The 23,593-nt window shown below is 40.1% G+C and overlaps 1 protein-coding gene across 1 annotated transcript in view; it reads left to right on the top strand.

The window, feature by feature from the left end:
* Positions 1–18,242, top strand: part of AAMDC (adipogenesis associated Mth938 domain containing) — a 28,853-nt gene extending 10,611 nt beyond the window's left edge. The window contains exons 4-5 of the mRNA XM_065881456.1: positions 16,156–16,251; positions 18,071–18,242. Coding sequence (XP_065737528.1) covers positions 16,156–16,251; positions 18,071–18,211 — 237 coding nt within the window. The 3' untranslated portion in view covers positions 18,212–18,242. The remainder of the gene's footprint in view (positions 1–16,155; positions 16,252–18,070) is intronic.
* Positions 18,243–23,593: the final 5,351 nt, after the last annotated feature.

The following is a 23,593-nucleotide window of genomic DNA, read 5'->3' as shown; positions in this document are numbered from 1 at the left end:
CAGACTCTCAAGGGTACCCAGAATTGTGATCTTAGGGCCTTTTCATGTCATTCCTAAGCATGTGCACAATCCTGGACATGTGTTTGGCCTTTTCAATACCAAGGTTCATACCTGAGCTTTTCAAAGCCCCCATAAACATCTCATTTCTTATTTTTTTCATTTTAGTTTATTGGAACCTCTCATTTGCCCTGTTGTCTACTGCCTCAGGCAGCTGCACTGTTAAACAATTGTCTGTGACTGTTTTTGACAAGCTTCTCTGGGATAAAAGATGGTTTGCACTGGCAAACTCCAAGTCAGATCAAATAAAGAGAGCCTATGAGTGGGGCTTTCCAAGGAACCACCAGACAGGTCAAATAATGACAGTTCTCTGGGAATGGGCATTTGAAGGAGCTTTAATCCATTAGGTGATTGCAAAGCTGGTGGTTTTCACTGTGATTCCAGGTTGTTGCTTTCCAAGGTGACCACAGAAGTGGGGATGGGATGGTGGGGTGTGTTAAAGTCCCCCACTGTTATTGTGTTACTGTCAATTTCTCCTCTTATGTTTGTTAACATTTGCTTTATATATTGAGGGGTTCCTATGTATTTACAATTGTTATATCTTCTTCTTCGATTGATCCTTTGATCATTATGCATATGTCCTTCTTTATCTCTTATAACAATCTTCATTTTAAAGTCTACTTTCTCTGATAAAAATATTGCTACTGTGGCTTTGTTTTGATTTCCATTTGCATGGAATATCTTCTACTGTCCCCTCGCTTTCAGTCTGTATGTGTCTCTAGATCTGAAATGAAGTCTCTTGTAGGCAGCATATATACAGGTCCTGTTTTGTATCTATTCAGCCAGTGTATATCTTTTGGTTTGTGCATTTAGTTTGTTTACATTTAAGGTAATTATCAATAGGTACGTTACTATTGCCATTTTGTTAATTGTTTTGGATTTGTTTATGAGGTCTTTTTTCCCCTTTCTTCTTTTGTTCTCTTCTCTTGTAATTTGATGACTATCTTTTTTTAAATTTATTTATTTATTTATTTTTGGCTGTGTTGGGTCTTTGCTGCTGCGCACAGGCTTTCTCTAGTTTGTGGTGAGCGGGTGCTGTCCTTTGTTGCAGTGCATGGGCTTCTCACTGTGGTGGCTTCTCTTGTGGAGCAGGGGCTCTAGGCACACAGGCTTCAGTAGATGTGGCACGTGGGCTCAGTAGTTGTGGCTCGCAGGCTCTAGAGCGCAGGCTTGGTAGTTGTGGCACATGGGCTTTGTTGCTGTGTGGCATGTGGGATCTTCCCGGACCAGGGCTTGAACCTGTGTCCCCTGCATTGGCAGGTGGATTCTTAACCACTGCACCACCAGGGAAGTCCTTGATGACTATCTTTAGTGTTATGTTTGGATTCCTTTTTCTTTTTTGTGCATATATCTATTAGAGATTTTTGTTTACAGTGAGGCTTTTGTGTAGCAGTCTGTATATATGCTTAAGTTGCTGATCTCTTAATGTCCAATGCATTTTAGATAACCTGCATTTGTACTCTCTTCTCCTCACACTTTTTTTTTTTTTTTGGCCATGCCACACAGCATGTGGGATCTTAGTTCGCTGACTAGGGATTGAACCCACACCCCCAGCAGTGGAAGCACAGAGTCTTAACCACTGGACCACCAGGGAAGCCCCACAATTACTTTTTTTGATATTATATTTTACATCTAATTGTTTTGTGTATCCCTTAACCACTTATTGTGGTTACAAATAATTTCACTACTTTTGTCATTTAACCTCCCTACTAGCTATATGTTTGGATGATTTCCTACCTTTATTGTATGTTTGCCTTTACCAGTGAGCTTTTCCATTTCGTAATTTTCTTGTTCCTAGTTGTGGCCTTTTCTTTTCTGCCTAGAGAAGTTCCTTTAGCATTTGTCGTAAAGCTGGTTTGGTGGTGCTGGATTCTTTTAGCTTTTGCTTGTCTGTAAAGCTTTTGATTTCTCCTTCAAATCTGAACAAGAGCCTTGTTGGGTCGAGTATTATTTGATTGTAGATTTTTCTCTTTCATCACTTTAAGTGTATTGTGCCACTCCCTTCTGGCCTGCAGAGTTTCTGCTGAAAAATCAGCTGATAGCCTTCTGGGAGTTCCTTTGTATGTTATTTGTTGCTTTTCCCTTGTTGTTTTTAATATTCTATCTTTAATTTTTGTCATTTTGATTACAACATGTCTTAGTGTGTTCCTCTATGGGTTAATCCTGTATGGGACTCTGCGCTTCCTAGACTTTGGTGATTATTTCCTTTCTCAGGTTAGGGAAGGTTTCAGCTACTATCTCTCCAAATGTTTTTTCAGGCCCTTTCTCTCTTCTTCTGGGATCCCTATAATGCAAATATTAGTGTATTTGATGTTGTCCCAGAGGTCTCTCAAACTGTCCTCATTTCTTTTCATTTTTTTTTCTTCTTTCTGTTTGGCAGTGGTGATTTCCACTACTCTGTATTCCAGCTCACTGATACATTCATCTGCTTCATTTAATCTACTATTGATTCCTTCTAGTGTGTTTTTCATTTCAGTTATTGTATTTGTCAGTTCTGTTTGGTTGTTCTTTATACTTTCTAATTCCTTGTTAAAAACTTCTAATTTCTCACTCTGTGCATCCATTCTCCTCCTGAGTTCTTTGATCATCTTTACGATCATAACTCTGAACTCTTTCGTGGGTAGATTGCCTATCTCCATGTCACTTAGTTCTTCCTCTGGGGTTTTATCTTGTTCCTTCATCTGAAACATATTCCTCTGTCTCCTCATCTTTTCTAAATTGCTATTTGTATTTTTATGTATATGGTAGGTTAGTTATGTTTCTCCACCTTGGAAAAGTAGTCCTCTGTAGGAGACGTCCTATGTATCCCAGGATTACACTCCCCTCTCGTCACCCAAGGGCCAGGGGCCAGCTGGTCCCAGGGTAGTGTCTAGCCTGCAGCAGGCTGCAGGACTATAGTTTTCTTAGTTCTGATGTCTGCCCACTGGTGGGTTGAGCTGGGTCTTGGCCCTCTGGTGGGCAGGGCTGTGTCTAGAAGCTGTCTAGAGGTGGCTGTGGGCTCAGGAAGTCTTTAGGCAGCCTGTCTGCTGATGGGTGGGGCTATGTTCCCATCCAGTTTGTTATTTGGCCTCAGGCATCCCAGCAGTAAAGCCTACAGCCTGTTCCGTTCTGCCGGGTCTTGATGTGCCAAGGTGTGTCAGCCTCCAGGAGAGCTCATGCAGATGAATACTCCCTGATGTTTCTGCCACCATTGTCTATGTCCCCAGGGTCTCCCCCACCCCAGGAGACCCTCCAAGACCAGCAGGTAAGTCTGGGCCTGTCTTCTGTCAAATTACTGCTTTTACCCTTGGTCCCAGGGTGTATGAGATTTTGTGTATGCCCTTTAAGAGTGAAGTCTCTATTTCCATCAATCCTGAGGAGCTTCTGCGTTCAAGTCCTGCTGGCCTTCAAAGCCAAGTCCTCTTCATGGTGCCAGACCCCTGGGCTGGAAGGCCTTAGTGGGGCTCAGAACTCTCACTCCTGTGCGAGAACCTCGTAATATAATTAATCTCCAGTTTGTGGGTTGCCCACCCGGGGAGTATAGGATTTGATTATATCGTGAGTCCACCCCTCCTACCAGTCTCATTTTGGTGCCTTTGTTTTGAATTGCATGCACTCATTGTTTTGATCCAGACACCTAGTTGTTTGTTAGCTACCAACCTGGATCTTAAAGAAAGGAATATACCTTTCTTTATAAAAAGAAAGGATTGGTAAAAGAAATGAGAGGGCTTTGAGATATAGAAGGGACAGAATGAGAGCAGGCTGAGGAATAAGAAGCTATAATGCTCGTGAACCAAATGACTCCATTGGATTGTTTCATAGAGTAAAGCTAGTGTGGTGTAAGAATAGGCAGTGGTATAGTTGAGGGTGTCGGGTGTCTGCAGAGCTCAGTTTACATTTTATTCAGTAGATTAGACATAGCCACTTCAGATACTTAAACAGAAGATTGATTTGACTGACAAAAATTATCCAGACTATGGGTTTAAGATATATTGGAGTACCAACTTATGAGTGTGCCACACTGGAGAGATTTTTTTCTTCAGAAATAGATTTAACGCTATATATTATATTTTTCCCATATAAGACTACATGAGTTAGTATTACCCTTAACCTCATTCTGTATTTAAGGAAACTTAATAAGCACAGAGTTTAGAGCTAGAAAGCTAGAAAAATGTGAAATCAAATAGTAAATTCAGGTCAGATTCTAACTTTCTTCCCTGTCCCTTTCTACTACATCATGATTCCTCTTGTAAACTTCAACACTAAAGACTACAAAACTGTGAAGTTGCCAGTGATGATAACAGGAAAATAGGAAAAGGTTGCTGTAGGTTTAGTTTTCATCTTGTTAAGTTTCATTTGTCAGTAGAATAAACAAGAGGAGGTGTTCTAGAACTAGTTGGAGAGAGAAGAACTAGGAAAGATGAGAGAAAAGCTGAGCTGTTGACTAGAACTTACCTGTATAGAGGCAAAAGGACATCAAATCAAAGCTATTAAGCCTCAGAGTCCTCATCTATAGAATGGAGATAGTAATATTACCCACCTCACAGAGTTGATCTAAGGGTTACTGTACTGTGCTAGATATGGTGTAGGCACTCAATAAATTAAGCTGTTATTGTTAAGTTAGTAGTAGTGTGGGTGGATATGAAACAGCAAATATGAAAACTATTAAGAAGGTGAGGGGGTTGGATTGGGAGTTTGGGATTAGTAGATGCAAACTGGTATATACAGAATAAATAAACAAGGTACTACTGTGTAGCACAGGGAACTATATTCAGTATCCTGTGATAAACCATAATGGAAAAGAATATGAAAAAGTATGTATATATTTATGTATAATTGAGTCACTTTGCTGTACAGCAATTAACACAACATTGTAATTCAACTGTATTTCAGTAAAAAATTAATTTAAGGGCTTCCCTGGTGGCGCAGTGGTTGGGAGTCTGCCTGCCGATGCAGGGGACATGGGTTCGTGCCCCGGTCCGGGAAGATCCCACATGCCACGGAGCGGCTGGGCCCGTGAGCCATGGCCACTGAGCCTGCATGTCTGGAGCCTGTGCTCCGCAACGGGAGAGGCCACAACAGTGAGAGGCCCATGTACCGCAAAAAAAAAAAAAAAAAAAAAAAAAAAATTAATTTAAGAAAAGAAGGTGAAATTGGCAGGATAAGGCAGTTTATTAGATTTAGCAGGCAAAGGAGAATACTAGCATGGATAAATGGGTACATGGTGGTGCCATTTATTGAGATTGGGTATATGAAGAGGAGGGACAGATGTGTTTGTGTTTGGGGCAGAGGCTGGGTAGAGAAAATGATTAATTCTTTTGGAATATGTTGAGCTTGAACTTACAATAGGGCATCAAGAGATATCTAGTAGATATTTAGATTTATAGGTCCAGGCACTGTCACATTTTAACTAGACACCTTAACCAAGTTATATAGCCTGACTGTGCCTCAGTTTGACCATTTATAAAAGGAGAATAATAATGTCTGTGTGTCATGGCTTCATGTAAGAGTAATAAGTGGGTTGGGAAGAATAAATTTGAAAAATGCATGCCACTTACCATCATGCAAATTCATTCTTTCTCTCACTCAGTATTTCTCAGTGTGATTCATGGATCTCACAGTGCATCAGAATCACCTAGAGCTTTGTTTAAAATGCATGTTCTGTATCTCCTGCACTCTTCCCAACTACTGAATCATAATCTCTTGGGGATGGGACCTGGAAAATATATTTCACGTGGTTGCTTTGAATACTAAATATGTTCCTCTTTGTAAAGCATCTACCACAGTGCCTGTCACATAGTAGACACTTGATCTTTTTAAGTTTTTTCTTTTCTCCCTTAGTTACCTAGCACAACGCCTAGCACATAATACTGCTCTACGGTATGTTTCTCAACTATAGAAATGACTGCATTAATTCTTTTAAAAGTCTTGGACATGAAACACTCTGATTTGTACATCAAATGCTGCTTAATAGGGAATCCTTGAGGGAATTAACTCTCTGAGAGTGTTTAGGGGATTTCTTTTTACTTGAGAGTACTACAGTTGTTTATGCCATGAACTGATGGAGGTATTATCTCTAGTTACTTTTCATGCTCTAAATATATAGTAGTATTGTTCAGCTATTCTTCTTTTTGGCTGCATCATGCAGCTTATAGGATTTTAGGTCCCCAACCAGGGATTGAACCTGTGCCCACAGCAGTGAAAGCATCGAGTCCTAACCACTGGACTGCCCGAGAATTCCCTTGTTCAGCTATTCTTTTTAACGAACTACCCAAAACTTAGTGATTTACAATAATAAGTGTTTATTATCATGCTTATAGGTCTAGCTGGAGCAGCTCTACCCCAGGCTGCAGTTGGCAAGCTGGCTGGGTACTCCATATGTCTCTTATCCATCTTAGACCAGTGAACTAGCCAGGACCTGATCTTCTCATGGTGTTATCTGAAGCTCACAAACACAAGCCCCACTGAGCAAGTATATTTCAAGGCTTTGCTTGCCCCAGGTTCACCAACATAAGTTCCCACATCAGTAGGGCACAGAAGTATATTCTGCCCACAGTAAGAGGGCAAAAAGAGTGAATATTTGCTGAACAGTTATCCAAACTATCAGAATATTCAATCACATGTTGTACATCTGCATATGAGTTGTTCCTTGGGCAACTTAAACCGAACATATCCAAAGTTGATTTCATTTCCTTTTCTCTACCTCCCCACCCCCCACAAATATCCAGGTACTTTCTTGTGTTCTGCGTCTCCATTAATGGAATCACTATCCACCCAGTCACCTAGAAGAGAAACATCAGACAAAAGTTTTATTTCTCCAGTTTTCTCCTCCACCATATCCAACAAAGTACATTTGTTGACTTGGCCAACATAAAGCTAGTCATGTCACTGCTCTGCTTAGAAAATTTCAAAGGCTTTCCATAGACCTCAGAATTAAGCAGAAACTCCTTAGGATAGTGTTCAGGGCCATTTTTTAAAAACAATGATACAGTTCCAAATTTTTCCTTCATTCTCATCCCCTATATTTTATAACACATCTGAAGACCTAGCTATTCCATACCAAATACATATTCCCTTACAAACCTACCATGATCTTTGATTCTCTGTACCTTTGCTAAAACCACTTCCTTTTATTTATTGTTATTTATTTATTTGATCGCGCTGGGTCTTAGTTGTAGCAGGCGGGCTCCTTAGTTGTGGTTCACCAGCTCCTTAGTTGCAGCACGTAGGCTCCTTAGTTGCGGCAGGTGGGCTCCTTAGTCGTGGCATGCGAACTCCTAGTTGCGGCATGCATGTGGGATCTAGTTCCCTGACCAAGGATCGAACCCAGGCCCCCTGCATTGGGAGCACAGAGTCTTATCCACTGTGCCACCAGGGAAGTCCCTAAAACCATTTCATTTACTTGAAATGACCTGCTTCCCTTGGTACCTGTTGGAATCTTATATATTCTTTAATTCCTAGCTTTTGTTTTATCTCCTCTATGAAGCACTTCCTGATGATAATCCTTGTGAGAATGAGCTGCTTACTCCATTCTCAGTATTCCTATAATACTTTGTGCCTCTATTTTAGCACTTAGTGCAGTTCACCTGTATTGTACTGAGTGTGTATTTACGTGTTTCCCTCACTAAGTGGTGAACTCCCTAAGGGCGAGAACTATGCATTTGGCACAGTGCCCATAAAGTATGGGCTCAATAAATGTTGGCTACATTGAATTTTTAATTATAAATGTCATTAAAAAATTTTTTTTATACTTTGTGACATTCCTTCTGAGGTAGGTTAATGTGATTCCTTTTTTATCAGTTTAAGGGTGGGAAGGGGCAGATGATATAGTGATTGCAGGATGGAAATATCAAGAAAATTTACTGTCTTCAACCAGTGTCCTTGAAATAATAATTACTACTACCTACTCCCAAATCTCTACCAATCATTAAACAACTGCTGTGTGCCTGATCAAATATAGCGTTTCCAGGGTCACACCACTAATAATTTTTGGGACCAAGATTTGAACCTGAGTCTTACTATAAAGCCTATACTTTTCTACTATTGCATACTGTGCTCACTCATTTCTATCTTAAAGCAATAACTCTCTTATTGGAGAAGAGTTTTCTATGTGGAAACATGCATAGGTCTTTCATTTATATATCCTTTTGTTAGGCTGAAAGGGGACAAGGAGGAAGATATGACAAAAGTGTAAATTTAAAATAAAGCCAAACCAATTAGCAGGCACCTAAAGAGAACCAAAGGAAATGTGGAAACTTTACCCCACCTATTTAAAAAAATTTTTTTATTGACATATAGTTGATTTTAGTCCCACCTTTTAATTTTAAACATTAAACCTATGAAACAGTTGTATGAATATTACAATAAATAGCCGCACACCCTTTCTCAAAATCTTCAAGTTGTTAATACTTTGCCATGTTGGTGTTTTCTCTCTAAACACACACACACACACACACACACACACACACACACACACACACATTTTTCCCCAATCATTTGAGTGTAAATGGCAGATATTTTAGCATTTCTTTCCTAAGAACATAAACATTCTCCTACATAGCCACAATATCATTCTCACAAATAAGGATATTATCCTTGATACAATATTACTATTTAGTATACAGCCTATCTTCAAATTTCCCCCCAAATGCCCTCTATAACTATTGCCGATTTTGTGGGTTTATTTTTATATATAATACAGGCAATAGGTGTAAAGTATAACATAATTCTCAGAGTCTTGTCCATTTGATCAGACTAAAGGTTCTAGTACTTAGGACACAAAAGGAAAGATAGATGAGCTGAGCTGTCCCTAACCCTTTCTGCTTTTGTGTGTGTTTGGTTTTGCTTGTGTTTTCCCATTTACCTTCTAAACTTGGTTGACCTGAAAAGCCTATGTTGAACCTCTCCCGCCCCTTTTTCTATTTTGAAATATTTTGAACCTATATAACAAATTGGAAAAAAATAATAAACACGTATACCATCAGCCTAGATTTACCAGTTTTTAATATTCTGGCACATTTACCTTTTTATCTTTCGGTGGCTTTCTCTCTCTCTCTCTCTGAATAACTATATTTGCTGAATCATTTGGAAGTAAGTACTGACATCATGATACTTAACTCTAAATACTTCAGCCTGTATCTAATAAAACAAAGGCATTCTGCCTTACATAATCATAATGTTACACTCAAGAAATCCAACATTTATATAATATTAAATAGCATCAACTCCATAGTCAAATTATAACAATTGTTCCAATAAAATAACATCTATTATAGCTGGCTTTCCTTTCCAACCCAAGATCCAGTCAGGTGTCATGCATTGCATTTTGTTGTCGTGTTTCTTTACTCTACCAATAGACAGATTTATTGATTGAAGTATAATTGACCTACAATACTATGCAAGTTTCAGGTGCACAACATAATGATTTCATGTTTCTATACATTACAAAACGATCACCACGATAAGTCTAGTTACCATCTGTTACCATACACTATTATTGACTATATCCCCCATGCTGCATATTTCATCCCTGTGACTCATTTGTTTTTTTTTGTTTTTTAATTAATTTATTTATTTATTTTTGGCTGCATTGGGTCTTTGTTGCTGTGCACGGGCTTTCTCTACTTACTGCGAGCAGGGGCTAGTCTTCGTTGTGGTGTGTGGGCTTCTCATTGTGGTGGCTTCTCTTGTTGTGGAGCTTGGGCTCTAGGCACACAGGCTTCAGTAGTTGTGGCACACGGGCTCAGCAGTTGTGTCTCGTGGGCTTTAGAGTGCAGGCTCAGTAGTTGTGGTGCACAGGCTTAGTTGCTCTGCGGCATGTGGGATCTTCCTGGACCAGGGCTCGAACCCATATCCCCTGCATTGGCAGGCGTATTCTTAACCACTGTGCCACCAGGGAAGCCCGACTCATTTATTTTGTAAGTTTGTACCTCTTAATGTCCCTCACCTATTTCACTCATCTCCCCCACCACCTCCCCTCTGGCAACTATGTGTTTATTCTTTGTATCTATGAGTCTATTTCTGTTTTGTTTTTTAGATTCCACATATAAATGAAATCATACAGTATTTATCTTTCTCTGACTTAATTCACTTAGGATAATACCCTCTAGGTCCATCCATATTGTCACAAATGGCATTATTTAATTCTTTCGTATGGCTGAGCAATATTCCATTGTATATATGAACCACATTTTTAAAAAATTTTGTTTATTATTTATTTTTGGCTGCATTGGGTCTTCGTTGCTGCGCGTGGGCTTTCTCTAGTTGCAGCGAGCAGGGGCTACTCTTTGTTGCAGTGTGCGGACTTCTCATTGCAGTGGCTTCTCTTGTTGCGGAGCACAGGCTCTAGGCACACAGGCTTCAGTAGTTGTGGCGCGTGGGCTCAGTAGTTGTGGCTCGTGGGATCTAGAGTACAGGCTCAGTAGTTGTGGCACACGGGCTTAGTTGCTCCGCAGCATGTGGGATCTTCCTGGACCAGACCTTGAACCCGTGTCCCCTGCATTGGCAGGTGGATTCTTAATCACTGCGCCATCAGGGAAGCCCTGAACTTTTTAAATTAAATTTTATTGGAGTATAGTTGCTTTACAGTGCTGTGTGAGTTTCTTGCTCTACAACAAGGTGAATCAGTCATACATATATATATATATATCCACTCTTTTTTGGATTTCCTTTCCATTTAGGTCACCACAGAGCACTGAGTAGAGTTCCCTTTGCTATACAGTAGGTTCTCATTAGCTATCTATTTTATACATAGTAGTGTATATATGTCAGTCCCAATCTCCCAATTCATCCCACCCTTCTTCCCCCCTTGGCAACCGTAAGTTTGTTCTCTACATCCGTGACTCTATTTCTGCTTTGCAAATAAGTTCATCTCCACCGTTTTTCTAATTTCCACATATAAGTGATATTATACTATATTTATTTTTCTCTTTTTGACTTACTTCACTCTGTATGACAGTCTCTAGGTCCATCCACGTCTCTGCAAATGGCACTATTTTGTTACTTTTTATGGCTAAGTAATATTCCATTGTATATATGTACCACATCTTTTTTATCCATTCCTCTGTTGATGGACATTTAGGTTGCTTCCATGCCCTGGCTATGGTAAATACCGCTGCAGTGAACATCGGGGTGCATGCATCCTTTTGAATTATGGTTTTCTCCAGATACATGCCTAGGAGTGGGATTGCTGGGTCATATGGTAGCTCTATTTTTAGTTTTTTAAGGAACCTCCATACTGTTCTCCATAGGGGCAGTACCAATTTACATTCCCACCAGCAGTGTACAAGGGTCCCCTTTTCTCCACACCCTCTCCAGCATTTTTTGTTTGTAGAATTTTTTTTTTTTTCCCGGTACGTGGGCCTCTCACTGTTGTGGCCTCTCCCGTTGCAGAGCACAGGCTCCAGACGTGCAGGCTCAGCGGCCATGGTTCACGGGCCCAGCCGCTCTGCGGCATGTGGGATCCTCCCAGACTGGCGAACAAACCCGTGTCCCCTGCATTGGCAGGCGGACTCTCAACCACTGCACCACCAGGGAAGCCCTGTTTGTAGAATTTTTGATGATGGCCATTCTGACCGGTGTGTGGTGACACCTCATTGTGGTTTTGATGTGCATTTCTCTAATAATTAGTGATGTTGAGCGTTTTTCATGTGTCTGTAGGCCATCTGTATGTCTTCTTTGGAGAAATGTCTTCGGTCTTCTGTCCATTTTTGGATTGGGTCGTTTGTTTTTTTAATATTGAGCTGCATGAGCTGTTTACATATTTTGGGGATTAAACCTTTGTCCATTGATTCGTTTGCAAATATTTTCTCCCACTCTGAGGGTTGTCTTTTCATCTTGTTTATGGTGTCCTCTGCTGTGCAAAAGCTTTTAAGTTTAATTAGATCCCATTTGTTTATTTTTGTTTTTATTTTCATTACTCTAGGAGGTGAATCAAAAAAGAGCTTGCTGTTATTTATGTCAAAGAGTGGTGTGCCTATGTTTTCCTCTGAGGGTTTTTATAGTGTCCAGTCCTTAATCCATTTTGAGTTTATTTTTGTGTATGGTGTTAGGGAGTGTTCTAATTTCATTTTTTTACATGTAGCTGTCCAGTTTTCCCAGCACCACTTATTGAAGCGACTATCTTTTTTCCATAGTATATTCTTGCCTCCTTTGTCATAGATTAGGTGGCCATAAGTGCGTGTACCACATCTTCTTTATCCATTCATCTCTCTATGGACATTTAGGTTGCTTCCATATCTTGGCTATTCTAGTTTAGTTTTCTGAGAGTTTTCTTTTTTTTTAATCATAAATACATGGTGAACTTCATTAAATGCTTTTTCTGCATCATTTGACACAACTGTGTAATTTTTCTTCTTTACTTTGTGGTGAACTACATTGATTTTTAAAATATTGAACCAACCTTGGATTTGCTAATGTTTTGTTGAGGATTTTCATTAAATGTTTAAAATAGAATTCACCACTGAAATCATATGTGTGTAGAATTTTTTCTGTGGAAGGGTTTTAAATTATAAATTCAATTTCTAACATCTATAGGACTATTCAGATTTTCTGCTTCTTGTATTTTAATAAGTTGTGTCTTTCAAAAAAATCTGTCCATTTCTTCTAAGTTGTCACATTTATTAGTGTAAATTTATTCCCAATTTTTAAAATTATTCTTCTGCTATCTGTATGATCTATAGTAATGTCCCCTTCATTCCTGGTATTTATGAATTGTGTCTTCTCTTTTTTTCCTGATCAGTCTTACAATGGTTTCAATTTTATTAATCTTTTGAAAGAACCAACTTTTGGCCTTGTTGATTTTTCTCTGTCATTTGTTTCCCATTTCATTGATTTACATACATATATTCATTATTATCTGTCTTCTGCTTGCTTTGAATATGATTTGCTTCTGTTCTAGCTTTTTAAGGTGGGGGCTTACACCATTGATTTTAGACAATTATTTTTCTATTTTAAGTATTTAAAGTGATAAATTTGCCTATAAGTATTATATAGCTGTATTCCACAAATTTTGATGTATTTTTCCTTTACCCTTTAGTTCAAAATACTTTGTTGCTCGATTTCCAATTATTTATGGCTTTTCTAAATATCTTATTGTTATCAACAAATCTATTTTGTCAGATATCATATTCTCTGTTATTTCATTTCTTTGAAATTTACTGAGACTTATGTCAGCATAAGGTCTTAGTGACTGTTCCATGTACACTTGAAAAAACAATGTGTATTCTGCAGTTGTTGGGTGTAGTAACCTATAAATGTCTATTAGGTCAAATTAACTGACAGTGTTGCTAAAAGCTCCCATTTCCTTAATTAGACTCTTTGTCTATGTGTTTTATCATTTACTGAGAGAAGGTTGTTAAAATTTCCAACCATAGAGCTGGATGGACCTAGAGTATGTCATGCAGAGTGAAGTCAGAAAGAGGAAAACAAATACCGTATGCTAACACATATATATGGAATCTAAAAAAAACAAAAAAATGGTTCTGAAGAACCTGGGGCAGGACAGGAATAAAGACGCAGACATAGAGAATGGACTTGAGGACGTGGGGAGTGGGAAGGGTAAGCTGGGATGAAGTGAGAGAGTGGCATGGACATATATACACTACCAAATGTGAAACAGATAGCTAGTGGGAAGCAGCCGCATAGCACAGGGAGATGAGCTCGGTGCTTTGTGACCACCTAGATGGGTGGGATAGGAAGGGTGGGAGGCAGATGCAAGAGGGAGGAGATATGGGGATACATGTATATGTATAGCTGATTCACTTTGTTATAAAGCAGAAACTAACACACCATTGTAAAGCAATTATACTCCAATAAAGATGTTAAAAAAAATCCAGCTATAGTGGTTTTGTCTCTTTTCTTAGTTCTGTTATTTTTGGGTTTTTAAAAATATTTATTTATTTATTTATGGCTGTGTTGGGTCTTAGCTGCAGCATGCAGGATCTTTCCTTGCAGCATGTGGGCTTCTCTCTAGTTGTGGCATGTGGGCTCCTCTCTAGTTGTGGCTCCAGAGTGCATGAGCTCTGTAGTTGTGGCACAGGGGCTCTTTAGTTGTGGTACATGGGCTCAGTAGTTGTGGCACGTGGGCTTATTTGCCCTGCCGCATGTGGGATCTCAGTTCCCAGACCAGGGATCAAACCTGCATCCTCTGCATTGGAAGGCGTTTTCTTAGCGGCTGGACCACCAGGGAAGTCCCAGATATGTTATTTTTGTTTTCATATATTTTGTAGCTCTTTCACTAAGAGTGTACAGATTTGGGTTGTTATGTTTTTCTTGATGAATTGGTCATTTAAGTATCATGAGATGAAACTCTTTTATCTGTAGTAATACTTCCTATCTTGATATTAACATAACCACACCCGCTTTCTTAGTGTTTGCATTTTGTATCTTTCTTTATCCTTTTACTTTCAACTTATGCCTTTATATTTCAAGTATATACCTTGTAAGTAGTGTTTAGTTGGGTCTTGCTTTTTAACTCAGTCTTTGCCTTTCATTAAACTATTTAGTCCACTTAAAGTTAATTACTGCTACAGTTATGTTTAAGTGTTAACATATTGCTATTTGTTTTCTGTTTGTCCTCATGTTTTTTATTCCTGCCTTTTTAGAGGGGTTAATCAAGTATTTTTTAATACTTCAGTCTGTCTCCTTTATTGTTTTTTTAGCTCATGTGTGTGTGGGTGACAGGCAATTGCCTTAGGGAAGATTCAGGTTACACCTAAAGTAACAATTATTGTGTGCGTACAGTGGGCCGGGCACTGGGCTTAAGGACAACTCTGTGGTCATTAGGGCTAGTTCTTTCAAGTTTCAACGTTGCTCCCTAGGTTACAGTATTCTAATAAACAAAGGTTAACATGTTTCAGTTCAAATCCCAACTGTGCTACTTAGTAATTGTGTCATCTTGGCTAATGTGTATTTTGTGAGCTTCAGTTTATCTATAAAACAAGGAGAATGGATGCTTTCGTGCTACTATTAATGCAGATCACATGGAATAATTTCTATAGCTGTATTATGAAAATTGCAACTTTAAACATGTAAGATATTATTATTCCAGGATTTAATAAAAATACTCATATTTGTTCTTCTACCTTTTATAACAATTTCAATCCTATCTTCTCTAAACCATCAGCTTTTTAGACTGAAAAACCCTTCTTTCTTTGGTACATTTGTTGTTGTCTTGGTATATTCAGCAGCTCTTTCCCTAAACCATGTCTAACTATGATTAGAATGTACCCCTTCTACAACCACTGCATCAAGGCATACTCCTAGTCATACTTCAAGACGCAATTAAAACAGCATGTCTTCCATGACAATTTTCCACTCTTATTCACTCCCCAGTAGTTGGGCTGGTATTTATTTACCAAACTCTAACTCCTGTATCCCCTTTGCTGATGTGGAAGCAGTTCAGAAGCCACCATCCTTTAACGTCATTAAACACCTTACCTTAAATATCCCTGGGAGAATCTGGGAAGACTTTACAGAGTGATAGGTTTTAAAGCATCAAAGTTTTCCTGGAGTTAAGTGGGAAAGGGGCTCAGAAAAAGGAAACGGTATGGAGCTTTCCAAGTTTTGGCATGGTGTGCAGGTGCTTTCTTCTCCCGCTTCATCTCTTTCCACTCACTTGTCACTTACACTTCAGTCATATGGAACTAATTGTAGTTCACTAGGTTGCTCTTTCCTCTGAGCCTTAGTTCATGCTATTCCCTGTATTTGGTATGCCTTGTTCCCGATTTCCTTTAACCTGGCTAATTCCTGTTTGTCCTTTAGGTCTCAGCTTAAACGTCACATCCTCTGGGGTGTCTTCCCTGACCCCCTGCCCTGACTCCCCAGGTCTGAATTAGGTGCCCTTTCTGTATGTTCTCACTACACCCTGAACATTACTTCTTTGTAGCACTTGTAAAACTACTGAAATTTCTTTGTAGTCTTCTATACTTTTCACTAGACTTAGAGCTCCATAAGGGCAGTACTGTATCTTCTGCTATTCCCAGGGCCCTAGTGAGGCTTGGCCTAGAGTAAACCTCAGTAAACATTTGTTCGGTGAATGAATGACTCTAACAGGAATGCTGACCGCAAAGAAAGATGAAAAGAGCAGGTAGCTGGTATACTTTCTCTTTCCATGTCCAGCATTCTCCTGGTGTGCAGCCTGCAGATGTGGAGGAAGTTGTCGAGAAGGGTGTGCAGATCCTTGTCATTGGCCGAGGGATGAGTGAGGCCTTGAAGGTAGGTATTGGTGAGCACAGCATTCCTGAGGACTTCTGGTAATCTCCTGGATCTTTACCTTAGAGATATGTCCTTCTTGGAAGTTCATCTCTATGTATCATGCACCCTCATTTTGCTGAGCCAGGGGATGGCCCAGGATAAAATAGTGGCTGCGTACTATTCTTCCTCATCAGGGTTGGACTCTCCGGTCTCTAATCATGGGCCTGTGCTGTTTCAACTATTTTTCAGAAATTCCTCAATCCTGGAATTTCTTTTAAGCTCTACAGCTATCAATATTTGGCTCTTTAGATTTTTACAGTACTTTCCATTTTTACAGTACTTTTAATTTTTCTTTTCTTGGGTACATTCAAGTTAAGCCTTTTTCCCCTTTCAGAAAAAGAAAGTTTATTTTTATTGTACTTACAGAAATAGTACATGCTTGTTGTAAAAGAGTCAATGCGGAACTGTAGAATTAAAAAGGTGAAAGATTTCCCTTTCCCAATCGTAACTGCTCCAATGCTCTCTCTATGCATCTACAAATATATACACACTTACACATACTGATATACATGTTTTTACATAAATAGGATCGCTCTATACATATTGTTCTGTAACTTTTTATTCACTTACATTATTGCATTGTGGACAGCCTTTCACATAAGTTTATAGAGATCTACCTCATTCTGTCCTTTATATAGATGTCGTAAAATCCAGTTCCCTACCAATGGAGGTGCCCTTTAGTTATATTTTTTAGTTTAACCTAGTTTTTTCCTCCATTAAAATGATCCCTATCTGTAAGACTACTGTTATTATAAAATTGTTCAGACATATAAAAAAGTAATGTAGGACATTTTAAAAAACATTTCACTCAGAGCTCCTTCTGACAAGGCAGAGTCTAATTAAAATCTATTTAAAATAATATTGAAGGCAAGCCAGAGTTGAGAAAATATCCAATAGCTGCCACTCTTGAGAATCTTTTATATAAATTCATTTACAAATATTTATTCAGCACCTTCTATGGGGCAGACACTATTCTAGGTACCAGGGACAACAAGCTAAACAAGGCAAACAAGGTTCATGGCCCTCATGGATAATAAAAATGTAGACAATTTCAGATCATAGTAAGTGCTGTGAAGAAAATGGTGACTTATGAGGGGCTGCTCTAAATGGGGTGATCAAGAAAGGCCTTTCTGAGAAGACGTTTGAGCTGCAGTGTACATACATTCATAAAATTTCATCCTCACACCAACCCTTTGATTTTAAGTATTATTGTCCCCGTTTTATAGGGGAGGAAATTGCAGTTGAAAGACTTTCAAAGGTCTCTTGGTTAGTACATAGCAAAGTTAGAATTTAGACTCAGGTTGGACTGACTCAAACATTTAACATTTATCTGGATTTGAATCAGTCAGGTTGGACTGACTCAAACATTTAACGTTTTACATACCTTAGCTGAATTCATTCTCATACCAACCCTGTAAGCAGGTATTGTTATCCCTATTTACATACATGGAAACAAAGGCTCAGAGAATTTAATTCACTTACCCAAAGTCACAATGCTAGTAAGGACTTAAATTCAAGACTGACTCCAAAATCCATGCTCTTTCCAGTTTCCATATCACCTGAGCGGTCTGCACATGTTTCATGGTACTTCCGTTAACTTCTTAGAAGGCTTTTTGACTCCTTGGGACTCACTGCCAAATTCTGGGCTGGTGACACGCTGGGTGATTGAGGAGTGATGGTTGTCACTGTCCAGTTCTGTAGAATATACTTGCCTCATAGCAGGAAAAGAAACCCTGGGGGCCTTTCCCCCTGATTTACTCATCTTTTTCCTTCTTCCCAGGTACCCCCATCAACTGTGGAATACCTCAAGAAAAAAGGCATTGATGTGCGGGTCCTCCAGACAGAGAAGGCAGTGAAGGAGTATAATGCCTTGGTTACCCAAGGCATCAGGGTGGGAGGGGTCTTCCATTCTACCTGCTGATGGAGCCTTAAGAGAATAAATCACTAAGCAATGATGCCTGTGACTGTCACTCTTACCTCTGTCCACTCCAGCCCCCCCCCCCACAAGCATTTTTGAACAGCTGCTCGTGCCAGGTCCTGTGCTAGGCTTTGGGGTGCATGGATGACTTAGGGAAGGTCTTTGTCCTGGCGGGTGGGGGCTGAAAATCAGGGGAGGAGACAGAAGTTTACCAAAGTTTAATATTGTGGCAAATGTTAGGCCAGAAGTAAGCGAAAATAAAGGCAAAAATAAAGAAAGCCTTCTGACTTGAAGTTTGGAAGCCAAAGAAAAGTTTCAGTGCATTAAAATCACATTGCGGGCTTCCCTGGTGGCGCAGTGGTTGAGAGTCCGCCTGCCGATGCAGGGGACGCGGGTTCGTGCCCCGGTCCGGGAAGATCCCACGTGCCGCGGAGCGGCTGGGCCCGTGAGCCATGGCCGCTGAGCCTGCGCGTCCGGAGCCTGTGCTCCGCGACGGGAGAGGCCCCAACAGTGAGAGGCCCGCGTACCGCAAAAAAAAAAAAAAAAAAAAAAATCACATTGCAATTGATGCTTTGGAATGTTTAGTCATCAATTCAACCAATTTTTATTAAGTACCTTATATGCCAGGCACTGCTATAGGCTCCAGAGAAACAGCAATAAAAGTCTTGTGCTCATGAAGCTTATATTCTAGTGGGCAAAATAAACAAGTAAACAAATACATAATGTAAGTAGAATGTTATGAAGAAAAATAAAGCAAGATAAGAAAAAGAGTGATAGGGGCTATTTCAGATATGTGGTCAGGGAAAGTGTCTTTGTGCAATGACATATGAGCAGAGCCCTGAATGAACTGAGGCCACACGTCAATAACAGTAAAAGGAGCTATGCCTTGATACTAGGGTTCTAGGCAGGCTGTTCTACTAACTAAACCTGAGCCTTGCCAGACAGTTCTCTCTGCCTCAGATTCCCTCACTATAAAATGATGGGGCTGGACTAAATGCCTTTTAATGGTCCCTACTGGCCTTTGCTCTATTAAATACCAGGTGGCCTTTGTGAAGCCTTAGAATAGACTGGCAGAATTATAATAGTAATCAGCATTACCTTATTTTTCATTTTTCCCCCTCTTTCAAGAGTTATGAGTATCAGCTTTGGTGTCAGATAGCCTTGACTTTGAACTGTGGCTTTCACGGCCACTCACTGGTTGGGCATTTATTTAATCTCTCAGAGTTTCACTGTTCTCATTTGTCAGATAGGGATCATATTAGTACCTGGAGTTATCATAGGTGTTAAGTTGGGTAATTCATAGAAAGTCTTGGCACATTGGCATGTGGTAAGGACTCAGTAAACTGAAACCATTGTCAGTATCTTTCTCCTAATGGGGCTGCTGTGTAAAGCTAACTGGTTTCATTTTATGGTTTTTAATATATCAGTTTATAATTTCACAGATTCATAGAATGTTGGAGCCCAAAGGAATTATCTACTCTATTCTCTCATTTATTCAGTACTTCTCTTTTATATTCATTTACTGAGAGTCTCTTACTAATATTCTTATGACCAATTATTGCTGGATCCTAGGGGTACAGGAAAGATATAGTTCTTGCCCTCAGGAGTTATGTGAGAGAGAAACAAATAAACAAGACAGTAATGATAGGGTGTGCTAACATTATACTAGTTACAAGGTCCAGTGGTGGCACAAAGGGTGGACTAACTTATCCTACCAGAATGGGAGGAAAATTAGGGAAGACGTCACTAAGGACATAACACAAGTCTTAAAGAACAAGAAGAGGTTCATTTATTCACCAAACATTTGGGAACTCTTTATTTATTAGGTATGGTGTCTATCGTGGTCATAACTAAATAAAATTGCTCCACCCCAGCCCCTGTTGAAGCCACAGCCCAGAAAGCTGATTTTTGCTCCACATGATCCTGTTGCCTGACTGGCCCCACTGGGCATCTGACCTCAGGACAGCCAATCCGTAGACTGAACAGCAACTTAAGATGTGGCCTGGCAAGAAAAGATGAGCTAAGCCCATTGGAATGGAAAGTGATCTAATTTCTAAGCTTACCCAGCAAGAAAGTGGCAAAGGCAGGATTAGAACCCAATGCTGTGTCCTGATCTCTTTCTACCACCTTAGGAGGCCCGTGGGAGAGAGATCCTCACAGACCTGAGACTCAGCCTAGAGGTCTGAGAAGGTCTTGCTCAGTGCCCTTTCTACAACCAGCCATTTGTTAGATGACAGGATGTTTCTAGATCTCAGTTCCCTCAGCTCATAAAGCCAGACACTTATATAGCTAGGAAGGATGTTTGATAAAATTTAGACTTTCTCTGGTTGATGCAATAAAAAAATTTTTTTTGTCAAATGTAAGATGAGACAGCTCCAGTGGGTGCTGAATTAGGTGTGGGTGTAATCAATGTTCCTAAGTGAGTTGTCTCTACATTAAACAGAACTTAGTACAAACTTCTTTGAGACAGAAGTACCTGACAGTGAGGTTATTAAACTTTGTATAGAACCTGCTGACAGCCCCTACTTCTGAATCTGTTCTGCATGGTCAGTGCTGGAAATTTGCAGAGCCTGGAGAGAAGCTCTTTTTCCATGACACTATACTTAGTCCCATGTCTTAATCATTAAACCCTTCAATTCAATTTGTAAGTTGCTTGCACAGCCCTCACTCTGCCCACACTTAAATTTCTTCTAGCTTGAGCGGTTCCTAAGACGAGCAGTCTGCCAAGTGCTAGGTGTGTACCTTCTCCATAATTCTGTTTGCTGAGGTCAATCACGTCAAAGCCAAATATAAAGTCCTTTCAGAAACCTGACTCTCAGGGCTGGGTTTTGCAGGCATGTCATGGTACAGCTAACCTTGCTCTGGATTCACGGGCTCATTCCTTCTTTCCTTGCCTGGTATGTGCCGGGAGCTATGCTGGGGATACAACACAGACATTCTTACGGTCTAGCTATTCACAGACTGGTTGGAAGAAACAGACATGTAAATATGCAGTAACGATGCAGAAGTTTCAATCTGGCACAAATCTACCTGGAGACAGGTTTTGTTTGTCTCAGAGTAATTTTAACATTTACTTTATTTAGTTACCAAAATTTTTAACATGGTTATTTTTCACATGAAAATGCAGGTTTCTGACTTCTCTGGAAGAATCAGAAAATCTGACATCACCAGGCCCATACCTATGAACAACTGAGTGGAGCTGAATAACAACTGCCTTCTTCTGACAGAGAATGTGCTGATTCCTCAAGTCTCTGTTATCTTCTTCCAGGTCACTCGACAACCCCCCCCTTTTTTAATTTGTACAAGGATTATTATTTTCCATAATTTTGAAAAATACATTCATGAAAATTACCTAGGATGCATTTATTAGATTGACAAAGCCACCTGACCCCTTTTTTTCCCCTGCCTACCTGCTTCAGGGGTTGGCATTTGTGAACCTGCAATAAATACCACGCTTGAAGAATGTATAGGAGGCTGTGCAACGCACCAAGCCCACAGGAGACACAGATAGGTTGCAGAATGAGGCTCAGTCCTGAAGAATGAAAAGAAAAGAACCATAGGAGACAATCTGAAGAGCACATTCCAGGGCTCAGCAAGTGCAAAGGTGTGAAGCAAGAGAGAGCATGGTAAGTATTGGGAATAACTACAGATAATCCTCTACAGCTGGAGAAGTAGAGAATGTTTGGGACACGGAGTATAAGGCTGGAGAGGACACAAAGGGGCATAAAGAGCCTTCAAGGATAGGAGTTTAGACTTTATCCTGGGGCCAGAAGTGACCCACTTAAAGGGGTTTAAAGCAGGGGAATGGTGTGATCAGATCCGGGTTTTAGAAAGATTACTCTGAGCCTCTGTGAATTAGAGATCTTGATTTTCTGACAAAGACCTGGAAGGGGAGCAATAGAAGATGGCTCCGGTGTGGCACCCTCGATTTAGGAAGTGAATGTCCAAGGCCCAGAGAGACTGGAGTTAGTAGAAGCAAGTCTGGAACCTCAGGCCTCTCAGGTCTAGATGATGGTTTTCATGACAGGGAGTCTGTTGGTTACGGCCTTTTCAGTGGCCAACCACGTACCATCGTGTGGTTGGCCACTGAAAAGGCGTAACAACAGATCCCTGTCATGAAAACCATATTAGACTGAGAGGCCTGGGTTCCAGACTTGCTTCTACTAACCCAGTCTCTCTGGGCTTGGACATTCACTTATAAATGAGGGTGCCACACCGGAGCCATCTTTATGCTCCCTTCCAGGTCTTTGTCAGAAAAATCAAGATTCTCATAATTCACAGAGGACTCAGAGTAAAAGGAATTTAAAAGGTTAAGCCCAACTGCTCATACGATACTTGAATGCCTTTACAACAAACTTGTCAGGAGCTTGTTCAACCTCTGCTTGAACACATCCAGCATGGAAAACTCCTTATCTCCTAATGCAGCCCATTCAATTCTTAAAAACTCATCCTGATACTAAGGTAAATTTTGCCCCTTCGTGTTTTTCTCCACCTTTGGTGGGAAAAGTACTATTTTGGGTTTTAAGACCTAGGGATGAAATCCTGCCCTTGCCCCTTAGGAGAAAGACGTTACCTCTAAGTCTCTGTTTCCCCACCTGTAAAATGGGGAATGACCCAGAAGGATTTTTATAAAAGGAGTAGTGTTATCTGAAAAGGATTCAGCATATTCTTCCCTTGGAAGGCTTTCTATAGCTATGGCATCAAAGGCTCAGTTAGCAGCGATGAGTCTTGATGTTTTCATCTGTGCTTCAACTCAGTAATCATCACTAGGTGCTTTGTGTCAGGGCCATGGTATGGTTCAGCCTGGCTTTAAGCTTCATTTTATCTCCAAGGCAGGCAATTTTCTTCAGGGCATCTGTTGACACATGAGAACCCACTGATGGCACATCACTGAGATGTACTAAACAGGCGAGCACAGGAGAAAAGTAAATCCCATGGAGGTGATCTTCTTCCCTTAGTCCCTCTATAGCAGTTATAACCTCCCAGAGCCAGACTGCCTGGGTTCAAATCCCAGCTCTGTCATTTACTAGTTGTGTGTCCTAGGCCAACTAGGCAGCTCCAACACTGTAGTCATCAGAGATGTAGTTCACAATTATTTCTTATAGTGGATCCCTCTTTCTCATAATCCTGGTTTAAGTTCTCTGAACTTCAACTGCCTTGTTTATAGAATAAATGTAACAGTACCTACTTCATAGGGTAGTTTTGAGGATTAAATGAGTTAATTCATGTAAATGGCTTACAACACTGCTGGGCACACATTAGGTATATTAAACCAAAAGTCAAACATGCTTGAATTCAAATTCCAGCTCTGCCTCTGAGTAATTGTATGCTCTTATTATTTTTATTAGCTTTCCAAGTACCAAATATGATCAAGACTGGCCACAG

Source organism: Phocoena phocoena, chromosome 8, assembly GCF_963924675.1.
Source record: "Phocoena phocoena chromosome 8, mPhoPho1.1, whole genome shotgun sequence".
NCBI lineage: Eukaryota > Metazoa > Chordata > Mammalia > Artiodactyla > Phocoenidae > Phocoena > Phocoena phocoena.
Note: the sequence above shows the minus strand (reverse complement) of the source record. Positions and strands in the feature narration are given on the sequence as shown.